The sequence below is a fragment of the Elephas maximus genome, chromosome 11 (genome assembly GCF_024166365.1).
Source record: "Elephas maximus indicus isolate mEleMax1 chromosome 11, mEleMax1 primary haplotype, whole genome shotgun sequence".
NCBI lineage: Eukaryota > Metazoa > Chordata > Mammalia > Proboscidea > Elephantidae > Elephas > Elephas maximus.
The window spans coordinates 39,348,457-39,371,941 of NC_064829.1; the positions used below are offsets into that span (position 1 = coordinate 39,348,457).

General features: G+C 36.2%; 1 protein-coding gene across 3 annotated transcripts in view; it reads right to left on the bottom strand.

The window, feature by feature from the left end:
* Window positions 1-23,485, bottom strand: part of TRAPPC8 (trafficking protein particle complex subunit 8) — a 108,110-nt gene that overhangs the window by 34,863 nt on the left and 49,762 nt on the right. For all 3 annotated transcript variants that reach the window (XM_049900026.1, XM_049900024.1, XM_049900025.1), the window contains exons 12-18: window positions 16,643-16,774; window positions 12,812-13,036; window positions 9,621-9,729; window positions 4,150-4,344; window positions 3,424-3,554; window positions 1,047-1,121; window positions 258-384 (exon numbers count right to left, since the gene is read on the bottom strand). In XM_049900026.1, coding sequence (XP_049755983.1) covers window positions 258-384; window positions 1,047-1,121; window positions 3,424-3,554; window positions 4,150-4,344; window positions 9,621-9,729; window positions 12,812-13,036; window positions 16,643-16,774 — 994 coding nt within the window. The remainder of the gene's footprint in view (window positions 1-257; window positions 385-1,046; window positions 1,122-3,423; window positions 3,555-4,149; window positions 4,345-9,620; window positions 9,730-12,811; window positions 13,037-16,642; window positions 16,775-23,485) is intronic.

The following is a 23,485-nucleotide window of genomic DNA, read 5'->3' on the forward strand; positions in this document are numbered from 1 at the left end:
TGCAATGAATTACAATTAATTTTAAACAAATTTTGTCTGATGTTTATCACCCAAAATTTACAAATTTGGTATTTAAATGCAGAATTTGTATAGAAATTGTTAAATGGGAACCAAATTTGCTGTGTAAACTTTCACTGAAAACACAACGAATTATTATTTAAAAAAAAGAAAGAAAATACCTCGTTTTCTTTCATTTTATGCTGTGTAATGATTTTAAATATTAGCGTTCTAATTGTTTAGCAATGCTATAGCTTTACCTGTGTGACATCCAGGAAGAGCACCAATGCCATCTACTGTCACGGAGCCCTGAATTGTGCCAAGATTATAAACAATTCCGAGAACATGCAGCTCTCCTATGTGATGGGGAAAGAGCTTTAATCTTGCCTGCGGAGATATTTAAGCCACTTTCATTATCTGTTTTCATAATATTTTAAAAGTACAATACATAAATTCTGTAATGTTGCAAAAATATAAACTCATGACCTAAACCTTTAAATCACCAATTAATTTCTCTTATTTAAGAGCATTTTCTTCAAAAGAAAATCTCTAAATTCAACAATTATGGGCCTGGATCCTCAACAATACCTGGCCAAATAAATATCATGTGACACTATCATACTAGCCCTGAGAAGAAAGCAAGAGCTTTGTACTAGGCTTCTTATGAAATTAACAAATCAAAGAACACTGAAAGCCTACTTTTCCCACCAATATTCTCTTGATTAATTCGAGTTTCCTAGTCTTCCAAATTTTAGTTTTTAAGAAAACATGAATATAAAAAAACTAAATAAATTGATTTGTTTTTCAGCTTACTTTTAGAAAGGATAAAAAGGTATTAAAAAAAACAAAAACCCACCCCAGTGCCGTCGAGTTGATTCCGACTCACAGCAACCCTATAGGACAGAGTAGAACTGCCCCACGGAGTTTCCAAGGAGCGCCTGGCGGATTTGGACTGCCAACCCTTTGGTTAGCAGCCGTAGCACTTAACCACTACGCCACCAGGGTTTCCAAAAAGGTATGGGATAGAAAAATGATAGGAAAACAATTACCACTTTAGATTCTTCACTATTAACAAGGAATTCTGAAATAACTTCAGTTCCAATCATTTCAGGTTCACTTGTGACCTGAAAAATAAATTTGCTTTATAAAATATGCACTCTAATGAAGAAAACATGAGATTATTAACATTTCTATATGTCAGTACATAAGACCAATAATAACAAGAGTTAATATCTATTCCTGCTAAGTTCCTACTATGTGCTAAGCTCTATGTAAAGTGTTTTATTTCCACATCATCCATGCAGCAGCAGGAACTTTATACAGTATTTTTTTTTCATTCAGTCCAACTCATCTGAGGATAAGTGATCTGTTCAAATTTGTAGCCACCAAGAGAAAAAGAAAAAGTTCAGCTGTTTGTTGTCAAAAATGGCCAAAATGGTCATTCAATTTAATCTTGTGGCAAATTTCTTCCTTTTACATCTACCAGCCTCTTCAAAATTGGCTAATTATACATAGAAAACATATGACAGCCAGAGCGGGATGCAGAGGACAATAAAGGCACCCAGTAAGGAGAAAGAAAGACCTGTTTGCACAAAACCAATGACATTTGTAATAGACTACCGTAACAAAGTAGAGCTAACTGGCTCACACAGAGGACAAACTTGATCATCATTATGGTCTTCATTAACACTATTTTACTTTTTCCATGAAATTAGTTACTGGATATGAGAACTAAAATTTATGTCTTCTTATTCCAGCTCAGCATCTTAGTCCATAACAGTAGAAGCTCATGAAGAAATCCAAGGTGTTTCAGATTTATAGGGAAAAGTGAAATTGAAATTGTTTACTAAAAAAAAATACTATTCATCACAACATGAAATATACAAATACATAAGATATAAAATACAATCTTTAACACAATGAAAAATTTTAATTAACTTTAATAAACTTCCTTTAAAATCTACTATATTGCAAAGACTAACTTAAAGAAAAAACAGGTCTTTTTAAAAAGTTTCCAAGAGTGATACAGACTCTTCCAGTCTGTATCCCAGATATTCAAAAACATTAGAAAAATTGCTAAGGTTGCCAATATTTAAATCAGAATTGTGGCTGTGTCAGCTGCCGAGGCAGCTCTGATTCATGGTGATCTTATGCATAATAGAAGAAAACATGGAAAATGTGAATCTTCAAACTATTCACAATGAGTATAAATAATCACAAAATGGGTTCAATGAATTTATTCAGCAAAACTTTAAGAAACCTTTAAATAATCAAAGCACTTCAAGAGAAAGAGAAATAGTTTAAAGTTTATAAATTATCAGAGTTAGTATAACACACACCTTCTTTCAAGTTCTGTCTTCACAGACCACCAGAAAATGTTGGGGTATTTCCCAGTTCTAAACCAATTGTTTTACCACCTTACAGAAGCATATAGCAAGGTAGTATAAATAAGTAAAAGTCACATAATAGATACTGGCAAATAAGCTAATGAGTTAAATAACTAGGTTAAAAAAAGTGATCGAAGTTACTTCTATTACAATTAGGTGGGTAACAAAAAGTATTACTTCAGGTTATTCCTGCTTCTATCTAAACATATAAGGAGCTTATTACAGACACGGATAAGAAAAGATAAATATAGTAACAAAAGAGGAAATACGAATACAAGAACTTAAACTTCACTAGAAATCAATGAAATGGGACATAAAATAGTAAGGGAGCATATTTACATATACACCAACAAAGCTTTCTTTTCTAAACAATAATGCTTACTATTGGGAAGATCAGGTACCCAATCCAATACGCTGCTAGTGAGAAGTTATCTGGCATGACACTTTGGAAAACCAACAGGGTACTAAAATATTCATTCCCTAATATCCTCTAATGTCATGCCTAGGAAACTTTCCTACATCAATAATCAGAAGTAAGGATAAAAAGCTATGTATAAAAATATTTATCACAGAATTACCATGATAGCAAATAAACGGAAAACTTCCAAAACAGCAGCAAGGGATAACAGAGAATCCATATGAAATATTGTGCAAAAATTAAATATTAAGACATTTTAATAGCAGAATATATAAATAAAACAACAGAATGAAAAAAGCAGGAAAGAAATGCATACACATACACAGCATAGATCCCAACTATGTGGGGAAAATATACAAATGGAGATGACTGGAAAGTAATATAGCAAAATGTTAAAGCTGTTATTTTTAGATACTGAGAAGACAGCTTTACCTTTATTTCATACGTTTTCCTGTATTCTCAATTTTCAACAATAAGCATATATCATAATTTTTATAACTAGGGGGAAAAATAAGTATAAAAAAGAATAAGCATAGCTCGCTAAGAAGTTGAAACGTTATTACAGTATCTGTTAGGCTATAACTGAAACATGCTTATTACAAATACCTTTTAATAACTTACTAGTTCTTTAACTTCTTCATTATCCTTTGCACTGAAATCTTTAGGTTGAAATTTCCAGAGCAATGACAAATCAGTCAACAAAATCGGAACCTTCAAAGGATTCCTAAAAGCCACTTCCACTGTTATTGGTTCTATAAAAGCCAAAATTAATAAATTTAATAAACCTCACATATCACCCAACCCTTCAATTCCCTAAATATACCTTGCTTTCTTATCTCTGCATTTTTACCTAGAATGTCTGTTGTTGTTATCGACTCTATTCCAGCTCATGGGTCTGACCACCATATGTGCACAGTAGAACTGCTCCATAGGGTTTTCAAGGCTGTGACTTTTCAGAAGCAGACTACCAGGCCTGTCTTCCAAGGCATCTCCGGATGGTTTCAAGCTGCCAACCTTTTGGCTAGTAGTCAAGCGCCTAACCATCTAAGCCACCCAGGAACTCCGAGAATGTCCCTTACCTCTTTGTGAATGTCCATTTATTCAGAACTCAGTTTTTGAATCTTCTCCTCTAGAAGCTTTACCCAATTTCTCTGTACCAAAGAATGTCATTCCCTCTTTCATAATCTAATGTGTACACCTGCATTAGAGCCTCCACCACTTGGGGCTCTTGAACTATCTTTCCATCCCTAGCCTCCAGTAATGTTTGGTATACAATAAATTATCTTGAATCTGCTTTAAGTAAAGCAACAAATAAAAAAAACATAATGAAAAATTTCAGTATATCACCTTCTACAACTGCAAGAGGAAATCTTGAGTTATCTGAATAACTGTTCAAACAATATTGTGTGGGTTGGAAACTGGATGGAATTGTTCCTTTGTTAACCAGAGCCACAACCTGTTCCTCAAGTTCTCGCCACTGCTGAGAAGATTCGGAGTCATATTCTTGATCAAGACTTACATGAGTAGCTGCTTGCTTTTCACCTAAAAATAAACAGTGTCACAATTAAATGCCATGATTATAAACACCTGCCCTCAAAGGAAACATATTTTAAATTAAAATATAAGATATCCACTCACTCCTCATTTATTGACATAGTTAGGTTCCAAAAACCCGGTCGTTGTGCAAAAAACAGCATTAGGAAAAAATGGAGCAATTTTTTTTTTTCTGTTTTCAGACCATCCATTTATCATTACTTTTTTATTTAGAAAATATGACCTAAGAAATAATAACAGCTAAGATTTACTGATGTGCTCATCACTGTGACCAGGCCAGTTATGGATTATTCCTCTGCAGAGGAGGCGGCTTAGAGAAAACAAAGCTGTATAAAGCCGGGCTGTGTGACTCCCACCTCTGCAAGCCCTGCTTTCACATTCCTGGAGCCTGCTCTGCCCTCCCTGCCCAGAAGAGTCACCGAGGCTCCAGCTCAACACTTCCTGTGAGGGTGCTGGGAGCCAGGACACACACCTGGCCCCACTGAGGCGGAGGCGTCAGACCCAGTTCGGTTCACTTTGGGATGTCATTAAACTCGCACACATTTCTTCCAAACACCCTCCTCACCCCACAGCAATTTTGAGCTGCAGGGCCGCAGGTCGCATACGAGTTGGGAACCCAGAACAGACACTAGGTGGCTCAGTACTACCTGTGTGTCTACCCCGAGCCCTGGCCACGCAGGATTCCAGCCCTATACAGCATGTGGACACAGTGCCCCCGCCAGTAGGAGAAAGCGAAGATGTGGGGCAGCGTAGCCCAGCTTCTCAGAGACTGCCCAGAGCTCCTCAATGGAGCTCCACAGCCTGTGCCGCCATGCTCACCACCTCAGTAGTGCACAAAATAGCCAGACAGAATTTTCACTATTGTCCTAAATGTGAAATGTCACAACGAGATAGTCAATAAGTGAGGAATAGGTATAAATACATGTACACACTCACCCTTACCCATTTCCAATTATCTGAGAGGAACATATCCTCTTATCTGGCTAGCTTAATACTCTAAGCTCACTGGAACTCTGCTTATGATATTGATACTGTTTTCCTCCTCATTGCGGAAGAATATATTTTCCCTAGTCTGCTACAAACAATTTTCATTAAGAAATATTTCAAACATACAGAAGCATAAGAAAAATATAACAAATATTTGTATACCAAATTTAACAATGTCAACCATTGCCACAAGATTCCAAATATTTTAAATAAAACATTCCAGATAGTGTTGTTGTCACCTCTCTAACTGTCCCCAACTCTGTTACTCTCCCTTAACCCTTGCAGGCACATCTTCCCCACAGCTAAAATTCTAAAGTTTAAGTGTATCATTCTCATCCACTTTTCCTTATTTTACGACATATGGCATGTACATAAACAATGCAAAGTAACAGTCTGTATGTTTTAAAATTTGTATGAATAGAATTAAATTTAATCTATCATTCTGTAACTAGCTTTTTTCACTCAACATTATGTTGTGGGTATACTGTCCATGTTGAAATATGCAGAAGTCATTCACTGATTTCCTATAGCATGAATCCATTATATATATATACCAAAACTTACTGATTTATTCCCATTAGAAATTTTAGTTGTTTCACTTTTAAGAAAAATAGCAAAAAAAAGAAAAAAACCAGTAACAACATTTTTTAAAATGTGGTTATAAAAATCCTGATGAGATATTAAAAAAAATTAATAATCTCAAAGAGACATATTGGTTCAGCTCAAATAAAATAATGTTTAGAATTATAAAGTTTAGTTTAATATACATCAAGAGCCTTATTATATTTATACTTTTGGCCCAGCACTACCAAGAGAGGACTCAATCCAAAGGAAATGTTGTTGTTGTTACGTGTCGTTGAGTGGGTTTCAAGCATAGTGACTGTATGTACAAGAGAACAAAACACTACCCCATCCTGCGCCACCCTCACAATTTTGCCATATTTGAATCCAGTGTTGTAGCCACTGTGTCAATTCATCTCGCTGAAGGTCTTTCACTTTTTTGCTGACCCTTTACTTTACAAACATGATGTTCTTCTCCAGGGATCCCTCCTCATAACATGTCCAAAGTATGTGAGACCCAGTCTCACCATCCTTGCTTCTAATAAGCATTCCGGCTGTACTTCTTCCAAGAGAAATTTGTTCATTCTGGCAGTACATGGGGTATTCAATATTCTTTTGCCAACACCATAATTCAAAGGCATCAATTCTTCTTCAGCCTTTCCTATTCATTGTCAAGCCTCCACATGCATATGAGGCAACTGAAAACATCTTGGGACAGGCGCACCTTAGTCCTCAAAGTGGCATCTTTGCTTTTTAACACTTTAAAGAAATCTTTTGCAGCGGATTTGCCCCATGTAACACATTGTTTGATTTCTTGACTGCTGCTTCCATGAGCATTGATTGTGGATCCAAATAAAATGAAATTCTTGACAACTTCACTATTTTCTGTTTATCATGATGTTGCTTATTGGTCCAATTGTGAGGATTTCCATTTTCTCTATGTTGAGGTGTAATCCACACTGAAGGCTGTGATGTTTGATCTTTAGCAATAAGTGCTTCAAGTCTTGTTCTTCCCTCTCAGCAAGCCAGGTTGTACCATCTGCATACTGCGGGTTGTTAATGAGTCTTCCTCCAATCCTGATGCTGTGTTCTTCTTCATATAGTCCAGTTTCCTAGATTATCTGCACAGCATACAGACTGAATAGGTATGGTGAAAGGATACAACCCTGACACACACTTTTCCTGATTCTAAATCATGCAGTATCCCCCTATTCTGTTAGAATGACTGCCTCTTGGTCTATGTACAGGTTCTGTGTGGACACAATTAAGTGTTCTGGAATTCCATTCTTTGCAACGTTATTCATAATTTGTTATGATCCACACAGTCGAATGCCTTTGCATAGTCAATAAAACACAGGTAAACATCCTTCTGATATTCTCTGCTTTAAGCCAAGATCCATGTGACATCAGCAATGATATTCCTGGTTCCACATCCTCTTCTGAATCCAGCTGGAATTTCTGGCAGTTCCCTGTTTACGTTTTGCTGTAACTGCTTTTGCATGAACTTCAGCAAAATTTTACTTGCATGTAATATTAATGATACTCTTCGATAATTTCTGCATTCTGTTGGATCTCCTTTCTTTGGAATGGATACAAACACAGATCCCTTCCAGTCAGTTGGTTAGGCAGCTGTCTTCCAAATTTCCTGGAATAGGTGAGTGAGCACTTCCAGTGCTGCATCCATTTGTTGAAACACCTCAATTGGTATTCTGTCAATTCCTGGAGCCTCATATTTTGCCAATACCTGCAGTCCAGTTTGGACCTCTTCCGTACCATCGGTTCTTCATCATATGCTACCTCCAGAAATGGTTAACCGTCAATTCTTTTTGATACAGTGACTGGGTATTCCTTCCATTTTCTTTTGGTGCTTCCTGTGTTGTTTAATATTTTTGCCATAGAATCCTTCAATACTGCAACTCGAAGCTTGAATTTTTTTCTTCAGTTCTTTCAGCATGAAAAATAGTGACTGTGTTCTTCCCTTTTCTTGAGATGGTCTTTGCACAAGTCATTGTAATACTTTTTCTTCTCAAGTCACCCTTTGAAATCTTCCATTTAGCTCTTTTACCTCACCATTTCTTCCATTCACTTTAGCTACTTGACATTCAAGAGCAAGTTTCAGAGTCCCTTCTGACATCCATTTTGGTCTTTTCTTTCCTGTCTTTTTAATGACCTCTTGCTTTCTTCAAGTATGATGATATCCTTCCACAACTCGTCTGGTCTTCGGTTATTAGCATTCGATGCGTCAAATCTATTCTTGAGATGTTCTCTAAATTCCGGTAGGATATACTCAAGGTCCTACTTTGGCTCTCATGGACTTGTTCTAGTTTTCTTCAGCTTCAACTTGAACTTGCATATGAACAACTGATGGTCCATCACACAGTCAGCCCCTGGCCTTGTTCTGACTAATGATATTGAGCTTTTCTATAGTCTCTTTCCACAGATATAGTCGATATGATTCCTGTGCATTCCATCTGGCAAGGACCACGTGTATAGTCGCCATTTACGTTGTTGAAAAAAGGTATTTGCAATGAAGAAGTCGTTGGTCTTGCAAAATTCTATCACACAATCTCTGGCATCATTTCTAATCACCAAGACCGTATTTTCCAACTACCAATCCTTCTTTGTTCCCAACTTTTGCATTCCAATCCCTAGTAATTACTGACGCATCTTAGCTGCATGTTTGATCAATTTCAGAATGCAGAAGTTGGTAAAAATCTTCAGTTTCTTCAACTTTGGCCATAATGGTTGGTGGGCAAATTTGAATAAAAGTCATAAGAGCTGGTCGTGTTTGCAGATGTATAGGTATTATCCTATCACTGACAGTGCTGTACTTGCAGACAGACCTTGAAAAGTTCTTTTGCCAATGAACGTGACGTCATTCCTCTTCCGTTTGTCATTTCCAACATAGAAGGCCATACAATTATCTGACTCAAAATTGCCAATACCAGTCCATTTCAGCTCGCTAATGCCTAGGATATCGATCTTTATGCATTCCATTTTATTTTTTACTTCCAATTTTCCTACATTCATATATCTTACATTCCATGCCCTGATTATCAATGGTTGTTTGCAGCTGTTCCTTCTCATTTTGAGTCGTGCCATGTCAGCAAATGAAGATGCCAAAAGCTTGACTCCATTCACTTCATTAAGGTTGACTCTACTTTGAGGAGGCAGCTCTGACAAACTGACAGACATGTGGTGGTAGGAAATAGTCCTACATGTTAATAAGGCTTATAGCAATAACAGCAGAATATTAGTAAGTGTCTCTGGTTCTGTGTAAAGAATTCCATAATAAAAAGATAAACTTTATCCATATAGATGTACATCACGATATGATTTTATATAAGCAAACGCATGGTAACTATTTAAATGTGTAACAACTGAATGGTAAAATATTTTATATGTACTGAATGAAATACCTTATAACCATTAAAAATGTTTATCAAGATTATGTAATAACATGAGCACCCTTATATTACGTGGACGAAGTTGTAATTTCAGCTGTTTTGCTGTTATTTGTTTTCTAGCTTTTTAAGGCTGGAAGAAAAACAGTAAAGTAGTGGTTATCTTCGCCAGCAGGATGACAGGTGACTTGGAATACAGTTATTTAGTCCAAATATTCTTCGTCAACTACATTTCTATTTGCAAATGGGCAAAGAAAAAAACTTTAAAAAACCTGTCACAATATAACATTAGGCCAAAAAGACTTTACTAACCATCAGCTGGTCGTCTGTCATGGCCAAAGAAAACCCGCGTTGCTGAACTGTTAATATATGGTAAAGGAAGCTGTGGTAAAGGGCCATCTGGTGATAGCTGACTTACATTCTAGGAGAAACACAAAAAGAATAACTTACGAGAAAACTTCTTTTTTTTTTAACTTGCTTTCGCATTTTTTAATGCACAAGATATTAAAAACTAATTAAGCAAGAATATCAACCTATACAATTACTAGTTTTCTTTAACGCATCAGAGTCATAAAACATTAGATCTAATCATTATTCCAACTCAAGAGAATCTTCCTAAGGTTAATTAGCAAGTTAGCTCTCTTTGTATATTGTTTCCAAATATTATTTTGGTATGCATTTTACTTCTTGGGACACATTACTGCATCATATATGCCAAAATTCTAACCCACATGATTTCAAATTAATAAAGTACAAAGGCGTAGTAATTTTCTGCAGAAGAGATGCAATATGCACTACTTACAAGCCTTGGGAAAAAACCTACATCTTCTCATTATTTCAATAAAACCATGCTTTATATTTTCTGTCCTTCTGCCTCAAGTGAAATATCCTTCCTTCCTATTAATTTCTCTGGGTTACACTGTAATAATCCCTAAGTCAGCTTCCCACAGATCCATACCTTCTCATCTTTCAGAGGGAAAAAAAAAAAGAACATATATTTCTAACAGACGGTGACAGAACACAATAAATTATAAAATTGATTCTATAAATACACCATTAAAAAAAAAGTCCACCAAAAAGTAATTAGTGGCATTTTAAGATTCCAAGAACATCCACAAATCAAATGTTTACTGGAATATTAACATTCTCTTTTAAAGAACTGTGGACCCAGATCTGTGACCAAGAAAGGCAGCCTGCCACAACTTTATTGTCACAGATAATTATATATATTCTAATAAAACCGTATTAGTAGACTCCTGTTGTTGTTGTTAGATGCTGTTGAGTTGGTTCTGGTTCACAGCAACCCTAGGTACAACAGAATGAAACACTGCCCAGTCCTGCACCATCCTCACAGTTGTTGCTGTGTTTGAGCCCACTGTTGGAGCCCCTACGTCAATCCACCTCGTTGAGTGTCTTTCTTTTCTTTGCTGACCCTCTACTTTACACAGCATGATGTCCTTCTCCAGTGATTGACTCCTTCTGATAACATGTCTGAAGTATGTGAGGTGAAGTCTCATTACTCCTGCTTCTAAGGTGCATTCTAGCTATACTTCTTGCAAGACCGACTTGTGTGTTCTTTGGCAGTTCATGGTATATTCAATATTCTTTGCCAACACCATAATTCAAAGGCATCAATTCTTCAGTCTTCCCTATTCATTGTCCAGCTTTTCCATGCAAATGAGGTAATTGAAAATATCATGGCTTGAGTGGTCAGACACACCTTAGCCCTCAAAGTGACATCTTTTAACACTTTAAAGAGCTCTTTTACAGCAGATCTGCCCAGTGCAATACATCGCTTAATTTCTTGACTGCTGCTATCATGAGCATTGATTGTGGATCCAAGTAAAATGAAATCCTTGACAACTTCAATCTTTTCTCCATTTAGCATACGTTGCTTATTGCTCCAGTCGTGAGGATTTCTATTTATGTTGAGGTGTAATCCATACTGAAGGTTGGGGTCTTTGATCTTCATCAGTGCTTGAAGTCCTCTCAATTTCAGCAAGCAAGGCTGTTATTACCTACGCATTGCAGGTTGTTAATAAGTCTTGCTCCAATCCTGATATACCCTTCTCCTTCACATACTCCCACTTCTCAGATTATTTGCTCAGCATACAGATTCAATAAGTATGGTGAAAGGATACAACCCTGACACACACCTTTTCTGATTCTAAACCATGCAGCATCCCCTTGGTTCTGTTCGAACGACGGCCTCTTGGTCCATGTACAGGTTCCGCATGAGCACAATTAAGTATTCTGGAATTCCCATTCTTTGCAAAGTTTTCCATTATTTGTAATAATCCACACACTCGAATGCCTTTACATAGACAATAAAACACAGGTAAACATCTTTCTGGTATTCTCTGCTTTCAGCTAAGATCTGTCATCAGTAATGATATCCCTCATTCCTTGTCCTCTTCTGAATCTGGCTTGAATTTCTGGCAGCTCCCTGTCTATGTACTGCTGCAATCATTTTTTATTTATCTGCACCATTATTTTACCTGCATATGATATTAATGATACTATTCAGTAACTTCTGCATTCTGTTGGATCACCTTCTTTGTAATAGGCATGTATATGGATCTCTTCCTATTGGTTGGCCAGATAGCTATCTTCCAAATTTCTTGGCATATACAAGTGAGCATTTCCAGTGTTGCATCCATTTGTTAAAACATCTCAATTGTATTTCCGCCACTGCCTCCAGTACAACTTGGCCTTCTCCCTTCAATACCATTGGTTTTTGATCACATACTACCTCCTGAAATGGTTGAACATTGACCAATTTTTATTTTTGGTACACTGACTAGTCCCTAGAGAAGGAGAGCATACTTGGTAGAGGGTCAGCAAAAAAGAGAAAGACCTTCAATGAGACTGACTGACTAGTGGCTGTAACAATGAGTTCAAACATAGCAATGATTGTGAGGATGGTGCAGGAATGGACAGTGTTTCGTTCTACTGTACACACTGATGCTATGAGTCGGAACCAAATGGAAGGCACCTAACAACAACAGTAGTCTATTAGGATACATATAATTATCTGCTATAATAAAGTTGTGGCAGGCTACACTTCTTGCTCATAGATCTGGGTTCCAAAGTTCTTTAAAAGAGAATTTTAATATTCCAGTAAATATTCGATTTGTGAATATTCTCGAAACCTTAAAAAAAAGAAGCCACTAATTAATTTCTCCCTAGTGGATTTTTTTTTTTAATCACAAATAATTTTATAATATATTGTGTCCTGCTACCATGCACTGCAATCATGTGTTCCTTTTTTTTCCCTCTGAAAGATAAGGAGCTATGCATCTATGGGAAGCTGACATAGGAATTATTATAGTGTAACTCAGAGAAATTAACAGGAAAGCAAGCTATTTCACTAGAGGCAGGACAACAGAAAATATAAAGCATTGTTTGTTTTTTTTACTAGAATCCTAGGAAATAGTACTGAGTATGTTTTTTGTTGAAAATGACATATATTTTAGTATCTTCTCCTAAAAATAAGCATTCACCTTATAAACATAAAGATATTCTCTGAGGAAAGCTCCTTGTTGAGCAGCGGATTGTTTACTTTCATTGATTAAAATATGCCTAAAAGCAGACACAGCATTATCCAGTTGCCTGAGAGTATAGGACTGGCGCCCAATAGTGAAGTTTATGTGATCCTCTGCAAGAGACCAGCCTTTTCCTTTGTAAACTTGCATGGCTTGACAATAGCAGCGCAGAGCATGCTTTTTCTGCAAGAAAACAAACATAAAAGTATTAATACCCAAATTTTTCTTGTACTGGAAAAAACTGCATGCACACACACATAAAATCAAATAACTGAAAACTGGTTCTTCTTCAAACAGAAACCAGGATAATGATGAAAAGAAAGATAACAGAATAGCCCCTTCACAATTATATAGGAGTGGTAGCTTATATATTGCTCCCAAGGCCAACCAAAATTGTACGTGTGGACACACGCATGCATGCATGTGTGTGGGGCGGGGCTGGAGTGGACTGGTGAATGTCGTTGCAGAGAACTGGAGATCAGACTGTCTTGACATCTAACACATTTCTTTCAGTAGCATTTTAAAAAGGTCAATTTTAGAGGTTAAAAGCTCACCTCTCACCTTGGCTTTAGCTACCTCAAGTCTGGAATAAGGCAGGGTATGGAAAGTAATAATCTTAAAAGAAGCAAGATATTTGGCTAATATTATGATGAAAAAAATGTTCTTACACTGTGCCTAGAAACAAACCTTTTCAAAGAATTTTTCTATAAAACACCGAACACAGTTCTATCAATTTTTTTTTTCCCTTGCCTGCAACCAAAGACTTGACCTGAATTATGTGGCCCAATATGTCATACAGCATATAGTACAGGTTTATATCATATACTGGTCAACGTTACTTTTTCCGCATTGAAATTTCACATACTGGGCCAGCCACACTGAGTCTAGTCTGCCTGTGCCACAGCTTGCTGGTCAGTCCTGTGGCCACCAAGAGGCTGTGCCTCAGACGGTTCAGATCAAGCAGTGGCCTAAGGCAGCAGGGGTGTGAGTACTGCCTGGGCAAGGCACGGCAGGGTTCTCTGTCAGCATCGGATACCACCAGCACTTCCTTTTCAAGGTGCTGTCCTGCAAGTATCAAGTTGTACTTCCTGTTGTTCAGTGCACCAACTGCAGAACTGCAGGAAGAGGTTACAGCCACTATGATATACAAGAAATGTGCTCACAATGTAAAACTCTATGGAATTCCAAAGCCTTATGAGTTCTGCAATAAAATTGCAATAAATGTCGTAGACCACCACATTCTTGCAATGTAAGAAGCAGTATGTATTTGACAAAAAAGATGACCAAAAAAGGGGAGATAGGAGATTGTGTGTTGACCATGCACACTATGAAAGTACATCTTACAGAAAACCAAAACAGCAGCAAAATCACCAAAGCAGTCATTCTAACGGTAGCAGCCACTTAAGCGGCAGGAAAAAAACTCTATCTTCGTATTAAAATAAAATGCTAAAGGCAAATTCCAAGTCTGAGTCAATCATAATTAACGAAGATAACTTCCCCCTACACCTGGTTCTAGGCTCACCAGGTACTAACTACTCTGCAAACACTGCCCAAACTAAGTGAAAAAGAATACATCCTGAAGAATTTGCTCCATAGAAGAAAAATCAGGTGTTTTTAGAAAAAGGAAAGATTATAAAGTTGAAGGCTAATTTTCAATACCAGCAATCTCAAATGAGAACCAAAATTAACCAAATGGAGAAAATCCAAAAAGAAATCTCTATTTAGCATTTAGCACTGGGTTTTGTTTTTTTGTTTTTTACTGGGTTTAAAGTTACACAGCATCTTCAAAACTGACAGACACAGAGAAACAACTAAATACAATTAAGAGTCTACCTCAAGTGCATTTTTGAAGATTTCTCGGCAAAGTATAGAAAAATATTTAAGAGCAGTGGCAAGGATTCAATGTCTGCTTTTTGAAGTAAGAACAGAAAGAAAGATTATCTACGCTATAGGAGATACAAACACATACACCCTCCCCAGCATTCTATGATTTTTTTTAAGTGTTTAAAACTTTCATAAGGTAGTTCTGTTTTTTAAAATGCCTTTTACTTGTTAACACTGTTAACAAAAAAAAATTTTTTTTTTTTTTAATTATAAAAAATTCCTGGGGCAAGCTAAGCAATTTAGCATGAGCTCTCAATCAGATAGAAGGCTGAGAGCAACAGCAGCATTATTACATATTCAGCTCTCTCTTCCTCACTCATCCCTGACAATACACTCCTGTTTTTGTTTTTATGGAAATGTCATGAAAAGTTAGTAAGTCTCAGAAATAACTTGGCCTCAGAATTGTGTGTGCCCTGTGCCCCACTGGCTAAGGAAGATACTATTCTTGACCAACTTCAATAGGACATACAGAAGCTTTTCCAGTAGATACGCACTCCTGTATACTCTTCGTGAAAGAGCTACCCTGGGTTAGGGATGTACAGCGAGTGGCTATGAAATAACAAAACCAAGTGCCTTGGAACCATTAACCCTAGGGATAGCTACAGTTAGAGATGATTATGAGCACAGACAGCATCTGCACCTCAACTACCAAAAATGTAGCATTTTTAACTTGCTAAGCATTTCCTAGAAGTAATCTGCCCTAGAGGTCGAGAAGGTAAATATGAGCAGCTGCTCCCAGTTCCAATCATTTCATTACTCTGTCAAATAAAACCATTCACAAAAGTAGACAAAGATGTGGAAAAAGGATGACTTATTTTTCAGTAAGAGGGACAAGGGATCATTCACAATGGGATATATATATATATACTTTTCCTTCTAAGCAAAAACTGCATGCTTAAAAATTTGTAAACTTTTGAATGAAAAACTTTTAAGCAAAGATAGGTAACATGTTTCACAAGCATCAGTATTTACTGTGGAAGAGGGGCTATAAAAAATGATAGCTAAGGGTTTTAATTTTTTTCCACTTTTGAAACTGAGAAATTCTAATTCATGGAGTATACCAATTATTATAAAAAAATTTAATTTTATGCTAAATATTTAAGGTTTTATACTTAATATAAAGCAATTCCATGTATTTTCTCTTTCCACGGGTTCCAAAAATAGAGGAAGGGTCCCAATCTTCAAAGGTTGGTTTTTAAAAACCATGACATTTTTATCTGAAATTGAGAGTAATTTTTGAACATCTTTATTTCTTTGTATCTTTGAAATAACACACACTTTAAATAGAGATGATAATTCAATCCACATTCTTATCAATATTTACAGTCTATCACTATCTCACTACTGCTACCACTTTCAGCCTCCAACTAATGCTTAAAGGAACAACTGGAGCTGGGAAATCCCTCTTAAATCAATAGAGATCTCTCCAATCCAAGTGCTTTCAGGGAAAGAGACAGAAGATGTCTATGCATTAAATATTTAGTCAATACCATTATAACGTACCCAGACAACAGAAGACCAGAGCTAAAGTAAGAAGAGTTCATCCACTACTAAGAATTATTAAAATTTGTTGAATATATCCAATATGTTTGACCCTTCACATATATTATTAGATGTGGCCTCGCAAATGTTTGTACGCAATTCTAAATTTTAAAAATAAAAAACCTGAGGCTCAGAAAAGTAACCAAAGTCTAGTTGTGAAAAGAAGATCAACATTTTAACCCAGATTTGTCTAAATCCAAGCTCATACCCTGTATGTATTACCACTGTTATACGTTACCTCAGAACAAAGTTTATTTCAACTTTAGGATAAATTTTAAATCTTAAAAAATGGGCAAATGACACTTTTATAAAATAAATTAATAAATAACAATCTGATTTTCTTTTTAAAGAAAATGCACTCACTTGTCCTGCTTTACTAAACCGATGGCCTGCCAGTATCATATGAAATGCGTATTTTCTAACCATGGGACTCTTCATGTTTATAAAGCAATGTGCCGCCTGTTCCAAAAGAAGTGCACTTCGAAGATCAGAATCCTATTGAATGTTTAAAAGAAAAGAAGATTAGTTTCACAAAATTAAAAATAAAAATATAATTGGTGAAAAACATTCACTTCCTTAAACCTATATAGCATATTTAATGTTTAGCTTAGAGTATATGAAAGCACAGATTAAGGGGCAAACCAGTCTTAAGGAGTCTTTATATCAATAAGCACACATCAAGAAAAAAGCCTTCAAAAAATTCTGTATCATGAAACATTTTATTTTGCTTTTTATAAAAGCCAACTGTCTGGGTATGATGCACACCATATAATGAATCTCTGAAGAAATATAATTTTTTTCAAGTAGGCAAAAAAGTATATGAACTGGAAGTTTAATGCAGGTATACTGATTAAAGATAACAGAAAATAGAGGACAAAAAAATAGATTCACACCAATCTAATTTCTTCTGGAAATCGATCTCTGACTTTCAATAGCATATTTCTATCCATCCAAGGAAAAAAGAAAGACAAAACAGAATGTGCACAGATTATGAAATAACCTAACATTTATATTCTGTAAAGTTTTACTCTAATTACAATGAATTCTCAATTTTTGCTATAATTTAAGAGGCCAAAATGATTGCTTTGTTATTAAAAAGCTCAGAAAGCTTTCCCTTCAAAGATTACCTTTTCGCCTGCTATTAGTATATAAGAAACTGGTACAACTCAAATTAGTTTCCACTTCAACTGACCCTTACAATATATTCAAAAACCACATACTGCATTTACACCATTACCCACAAGGATAACCTTTCAACTGCAAGAGTCATCATTTTATAAATAACTGAGAAAATACTGAAGGTTGCTGATTAAATATCAACAACACTTCCCCCAAGCCCTTCTCAAGGTTTTTGGCTATTCTCAAGCTGAACTTACCATGCCCTTCCATGTGTTCTGCTGCCATTATTTTCCCCAGGGAAAGTCGAAAACAGAAAACACTGACTTTAAATGCAATAATTTCAACATAGTATAGGTACATAAAAAAAATGTTCACCCAACACAGACCACTGATAATTATAAACTATCTCTGCACAACCATAAAATTATATTAGAGCTAAAACAGATCCTGGGGATTCATCTAGTAAGCACTAACTAAATTATAGCTATTATTATCTATTTCAAACTCTTCATTTCACATGACAAAAACTAAATGATCAGGTAATTCTTCTAGGAGGATCCAAAAGATAGTAAGTGGAAAAATCAGGAATATACAAAAGACTAGCGGTTCTTGATTAATGATTTACATCAGAATTAGGAACTTCCTTTTTATTTTTTTAATGTTTTCTTTGTAAAATTATTTAAAATAATAAACTTTTATTTTAAACAATAAACGTTTGAATGAAATAGTGAACATTTTGTTTTCCCTCCCGTGCATGCCTCATCCCATTTGCCATAGGGAACTACTGTTACCAGCCTGGTGTTGGTGTATAGCATTGCTCTCTCCATATGTACACATGCTTATACACCTTATAGTTGTTTTTTTAAAAATATACATAAATATATAAATGTTATTACACATGGTATTCTGTGTCTTCCTTTCTTTATGGACATCTTTCTAAGACATCTACTATCTCATCAGTTTTAAAAACAAATTGCATTGCATTATATAAATGGACTATAATTTATTAATATAGTACCCAATTGATTTATTATTATTACCATGTTTTTCTTACTACAAAAAAATGCTTCAATAAGCATCTTTATAAAAACATTTTTGAATAATTGCACAAACATTTCTATAAATTTCTGGGAGTAGAGCCACTGGGTTAACAAAAGCTATTCAGCTACTTCAAATATTAATCAATACAGCCAAACTGCTAGGAAAAAAGTAGTACCAATCAATATTTGCATCAACAAAGAATGAGAGTGCATGTTTTCCACTCTATTCAAAAATCATTTTTTTCTTTTTAATCTATCTAATAAAAAAAAGTAACATCTTATTAATTAACATGCATTTCTTTACTAGAAGGCTGTTCATCGTCTCCTATGCTTAAAGGCCTCTGTACTTTTCTATGAATCGCCTGTTTATACCCTTTGTGAATGGGTTTTTGTGACTTTTCTGGTTTGTAAGGGCCCTTTCTATACTTATCAATATTAGTCCTCTTCATATATTTTGCAAACAGTATTTACCAGTTTGACATGGACGAGTTTATTCTTTTCTGGTCCAGCATATTGTCTTTGCCTTTAGGGCTTCAAGATATTACATAAAATTAAGAAACGATGCTTCCATTCTCAGATATTAAAAAATATTCTCCTGTATTTTCTTCCAGTAATTTTTTTTAATTTCATTTCTTATATTGGTTTCATTTTTTATAATACAGCTAAGCAGACCATAAATTATTATCATATAATGAGTAAGGTAGGAATCCAAACCCAAAGAGCTGGTCAGATGTTGTAATACCATTCAATAAATAAAGTATCTTTCCCGCTGATTTTAAATGACACCTTAATTATATATAATATTTAAATTTCCATTGTACACCATTATTCTGTCTACTCCTATCACTGTAAATAGTTTTAATCCCTATAGCTTTATAATGCATTTAATATTTAAGCCAAAAAAAAAAAAACCCACTGTCATCAAGTCGACTAGGACACACAGCACACAGCGACCCTATAGGACAGTAGAACTGCGCCACAGGGTTTCCAAGAAGTAGGTGGTGAATCTGAACCACCAACCTTTTAGTTAGCAGCTGAAGCTCTTCGCCACTGTGCTACCAGGGGAGGTAATTCCCTCTAATTTTTTCTTCTATTTCAAAATTTTGCTCAGGCCTCTCAATAGACTTTCATATTTTTTTTTTTTCTTAAAGCCCTGTCCATTTCTTAAATTTATTTCTAGTATGTACATAAACACACAAACACACCATCCATCCATCCACCATCCATCCATCCATCATCCATCCAGCCACCATCCATCCATCCACCCACCCACCCATCCACCCATTTTTTAATTGTCTCTGAAACTTCAGTAAACCCAAATCTTGGATGGGTTGCAATCCTGGACATTCTGATTAAGATGAGGAGTACATCCTGGGTCTTTTTGTTTTGCAAATGACTCTAACATACGATCCAGTTAAGAACTGCAGTAAGACCTTGGCATTCTCAAATTTAACACTCAAGAACTGGCCAATTCAGGGGTGACCTGAAAGTCCATAAAAAAAATAAAAAAAAAATCAATTCAGCTGAAGCAAAATCTGACTCTTACATGAAGTAAGGTTGTTGTCTGAGAATCAGTCTGCAGAACTAAATACCCTACATTCATATCTCCCTGCAGCTTTGTTCTTTATTAACCCATAAACCCTGTCTCTTATAGTAACATCCAAAATAATAAAAACTGTTGCTTTATATTTAAAAAAAAGGGCCCTGAAAAGAATGACAACTGCTACCTATGTTGATGAAAAAGAGAAATGAAAGGATTTCACAAAGTAACAGTTTTATCCAGAAAGCAGAGGCTTTGGATGAATTGAAAAATAAAATTTAAATTTAGGAGTCATGCATATTTATAATATGACAAGTCCATTATCTATGCTCTATGAGAAACTAAGGGAAAAAAATCTGTGAGAGCTACAGCAAGAACTCCAGCCTACGAAAACTTTGCTCATAACCAAGAGAAAATTTTTGTAAAAACTAAAAAGGCAGCATTAATTTATGAGGATATGTAGAGAAAAACAGGATCTGAGATAGAAGCTTCAATAAACATTTTCATAAAAACAAGAGTGACAAAGGGATCAGTTACACCTACTTAACTGAATAAAATCTCAAATTAGGGATGGCTCTAAAATTTTAAGTTTTTTTCTTCACATAACTGGAAAGTTAAGTGGAAAAATGCTATCGGCTAATAGAGAGAGTCCCACCAAAGCTGGAGAAACTCATAAAAACTTGCTGTCATTATCATTCCTGAGAAACTGATATTCCCATATTTAAACACAGTTACAGACAACAAGGGCTATAAGACCTGAATAAATGTACAACACAGACACAGGTCAGGAAAAGGAATTACATCATAAGTACTAAATTCAGACACAGTTTGCTATGTGGCGGTAATGTGCTATGTTTTATCATTAAGTTGGGTTTGCCCCACCATTCTGAGAATCCCAGGGCATGAAACAAGAATAAGACACTCTTGCTCATAAATTTGAGGTCCAAAAAATAAATGAAGTAAAATCACAACTCTTTCACCATGGCCTCATAGGTGTGTTTTTACTATAACGGCAACCAAAACCGAAACCAAACCCAGTGCCATCAAGTGGATTCCGACTTACAGCGACACTATAGGACAAAATAAACTATCCCATAGAGTTTCCAAAGAGCACATGGCGGATTCAAACTGCCAAACCTTTGGTTAGCAGCCATAGCACTTAACCGCTACGCCACAAGGTTTTCCACTATAACGGTATTAAGCAAAAATCTGGGGAATACAACTCACGAATGTCAAGAGTCTGTGGTATGTCTCTTAGCTCCCTATCCTCAAGGCCAGTGTACTTTTCACTCTATTATACAGCCTTTCTATTTAATAAAATGTACACCATAAATACAAGTTAAAATTTAGTTAAGAGTTAACATAATTTTATACATACTATGTCTAGTCAACTTAATTTTCAAGTTATCTCAAAGAAATACATGAATGGTATAGAGAAAAGGTCAAAAGTCAGTCAAGTATCTCAAAGTCACCAGGCTCTCCATCGAGAATCACAATTCCCATCCCTATCCCCACCCCAAGGCAGTAAATGACAATGAAAAATTCCCTAGACTCTCATTAGAAAATAAATCATCCAGGTTTGAGAAAGAAAGGTGAAAACAAAGAGATAGAAAAGAGAAGAATGGCAGAAAACAACAAGGTTATAATGCAGAGAAGAATTTGCTCTGAAAAATTTTTATTCAAGCTGCTGAACCATAAATTCATTTCACACTTACTGATAATCCCTGGATTGAGAAACATACTTAAACTCAAGTAAAATTATTTATTATAATGTAGTACACATCAATATACCCAAAAGCCTATATTCAGCTCTACCAAACAGCTTATGTCTGACATCTGTTTATATAGGTCAGTGTTCACGCAACAGCAATTTCTAAACATTTTTAATTTCACCCCTGAATCTAACTAGTAATATCTTACAGAAGCCTTTATAGAAGAACCTTTAGAAGGTTCAGTTTGACAATGATCTGTACAGCATCTACCATGTGACAAACCTAGTGTTAGGGACTAGGGATAAAAATGTTGAAGGTAAAACTACGATGAGATTCCATCTCACACCAACAAGGCTGGCATTAATCCAAAATACACAAAATAATAAATGTTGGAGAGGCTGCGGAGAGATTGGAACTCTTATACACTGCTGGTGGGAATGTCAAATGGTACAACCACTTTGGAAATCTATCTGGCGTTATCTTAAACAGTTAGAAATAGAACTACCATACAACCCAGAAATCCCACTCCTCGGAATATACCCTAGAGATACAAGAGCCTTCACACAAACAGATATATGCACACCCATGTTTATTGCAGCTCTGTTTACAATAGCAAAAAGCTGGAAGCAACCAAGGTGTCCATCAACGGATGAATGGGTAAATAAATTGTGGTATATTCACACAATGGAATACTACGCATCGATAAAGAACAGTGACGAATCTCTGAAACACTTCATAACATGGAGGAACCTGGAAGGCATTATGCTGAGCGAAATTAGTCAGAGGCAAAAGGACAAATATTGTATAAGACCACTATTATAAGATCTTGAGAAATAGTAAAAACTGAGAAGAACACATACTTTTGTGGTTACAAAGGGGGGAGGGAGGGAGGGAGAGGGTTTTTTATTGATCAGTCAGTAGATAAGAACTGCTTTGGGTGAAGGGAAAGACAACACTCAATACATGGAAGGTCAGCTCAATTGGACTGGACCAAAAGCAAAGAAGTTTCCGGGATAAAATGAACGCTTCAAAGGTCAGCGGAGCAGGGGCGGAGGTCTGGGGAACATGGTTTGAGGGGACTTCTAAGTCAACTGGAAAAATATTTCTAGTATGAAAACATTCTGCATCCCACTGTGAAATGTGGCGTCTGGGGTCTTAAAGGCTAACAAGCGGCCATCTAAGATGCATCAATTGGTCTCAACCCACCGGGAGCAAAAGAGAATGAAGAACACCAAGGTCACACGACAACTAAGAGCCCAACAGACAGAAAGGGCCACATGAACCAGAGACCTACATCATCCTGAGACCAGAAGAACTAGTTGGTGCCCGGCTACAATCGATGACTGCCCTGACAGGGAGCACAATAGAGAACTCCTGAGGGAACAGGAGATCAGTGGGATACAGACCCCAAATTCTCATAAAAAGACCATACTTAATGGTCTGACTGAGACTAGAGGAATCCCAGCGGCCATGGTCCCCAGACCTTCTGTTGGCACAGGACAGGAACCATCCCTGAAGACAACTCATCAGACATGAAAGGGACTGGTCAGCGGGTGGGAGAGAGATGCTGATGAAGAGTGAGCTAATTATATCAGGTGGTCACTTGAGAGTGTGTTGGCAACTCTTGTCTGGAGAGGGGATGGGAGGATAGAGAGAGAGGGAAGCTGGCAAAATTGTCACGAAAGGAGAGACTGAAAGGGCTGACTCAATAGGGGGAGAGCAAGTGGGAGTACAGAGTAAGACGTATGTAAACTTTTATGTGACAGACTGATTGGATTTGTAAATGTTCACTTGA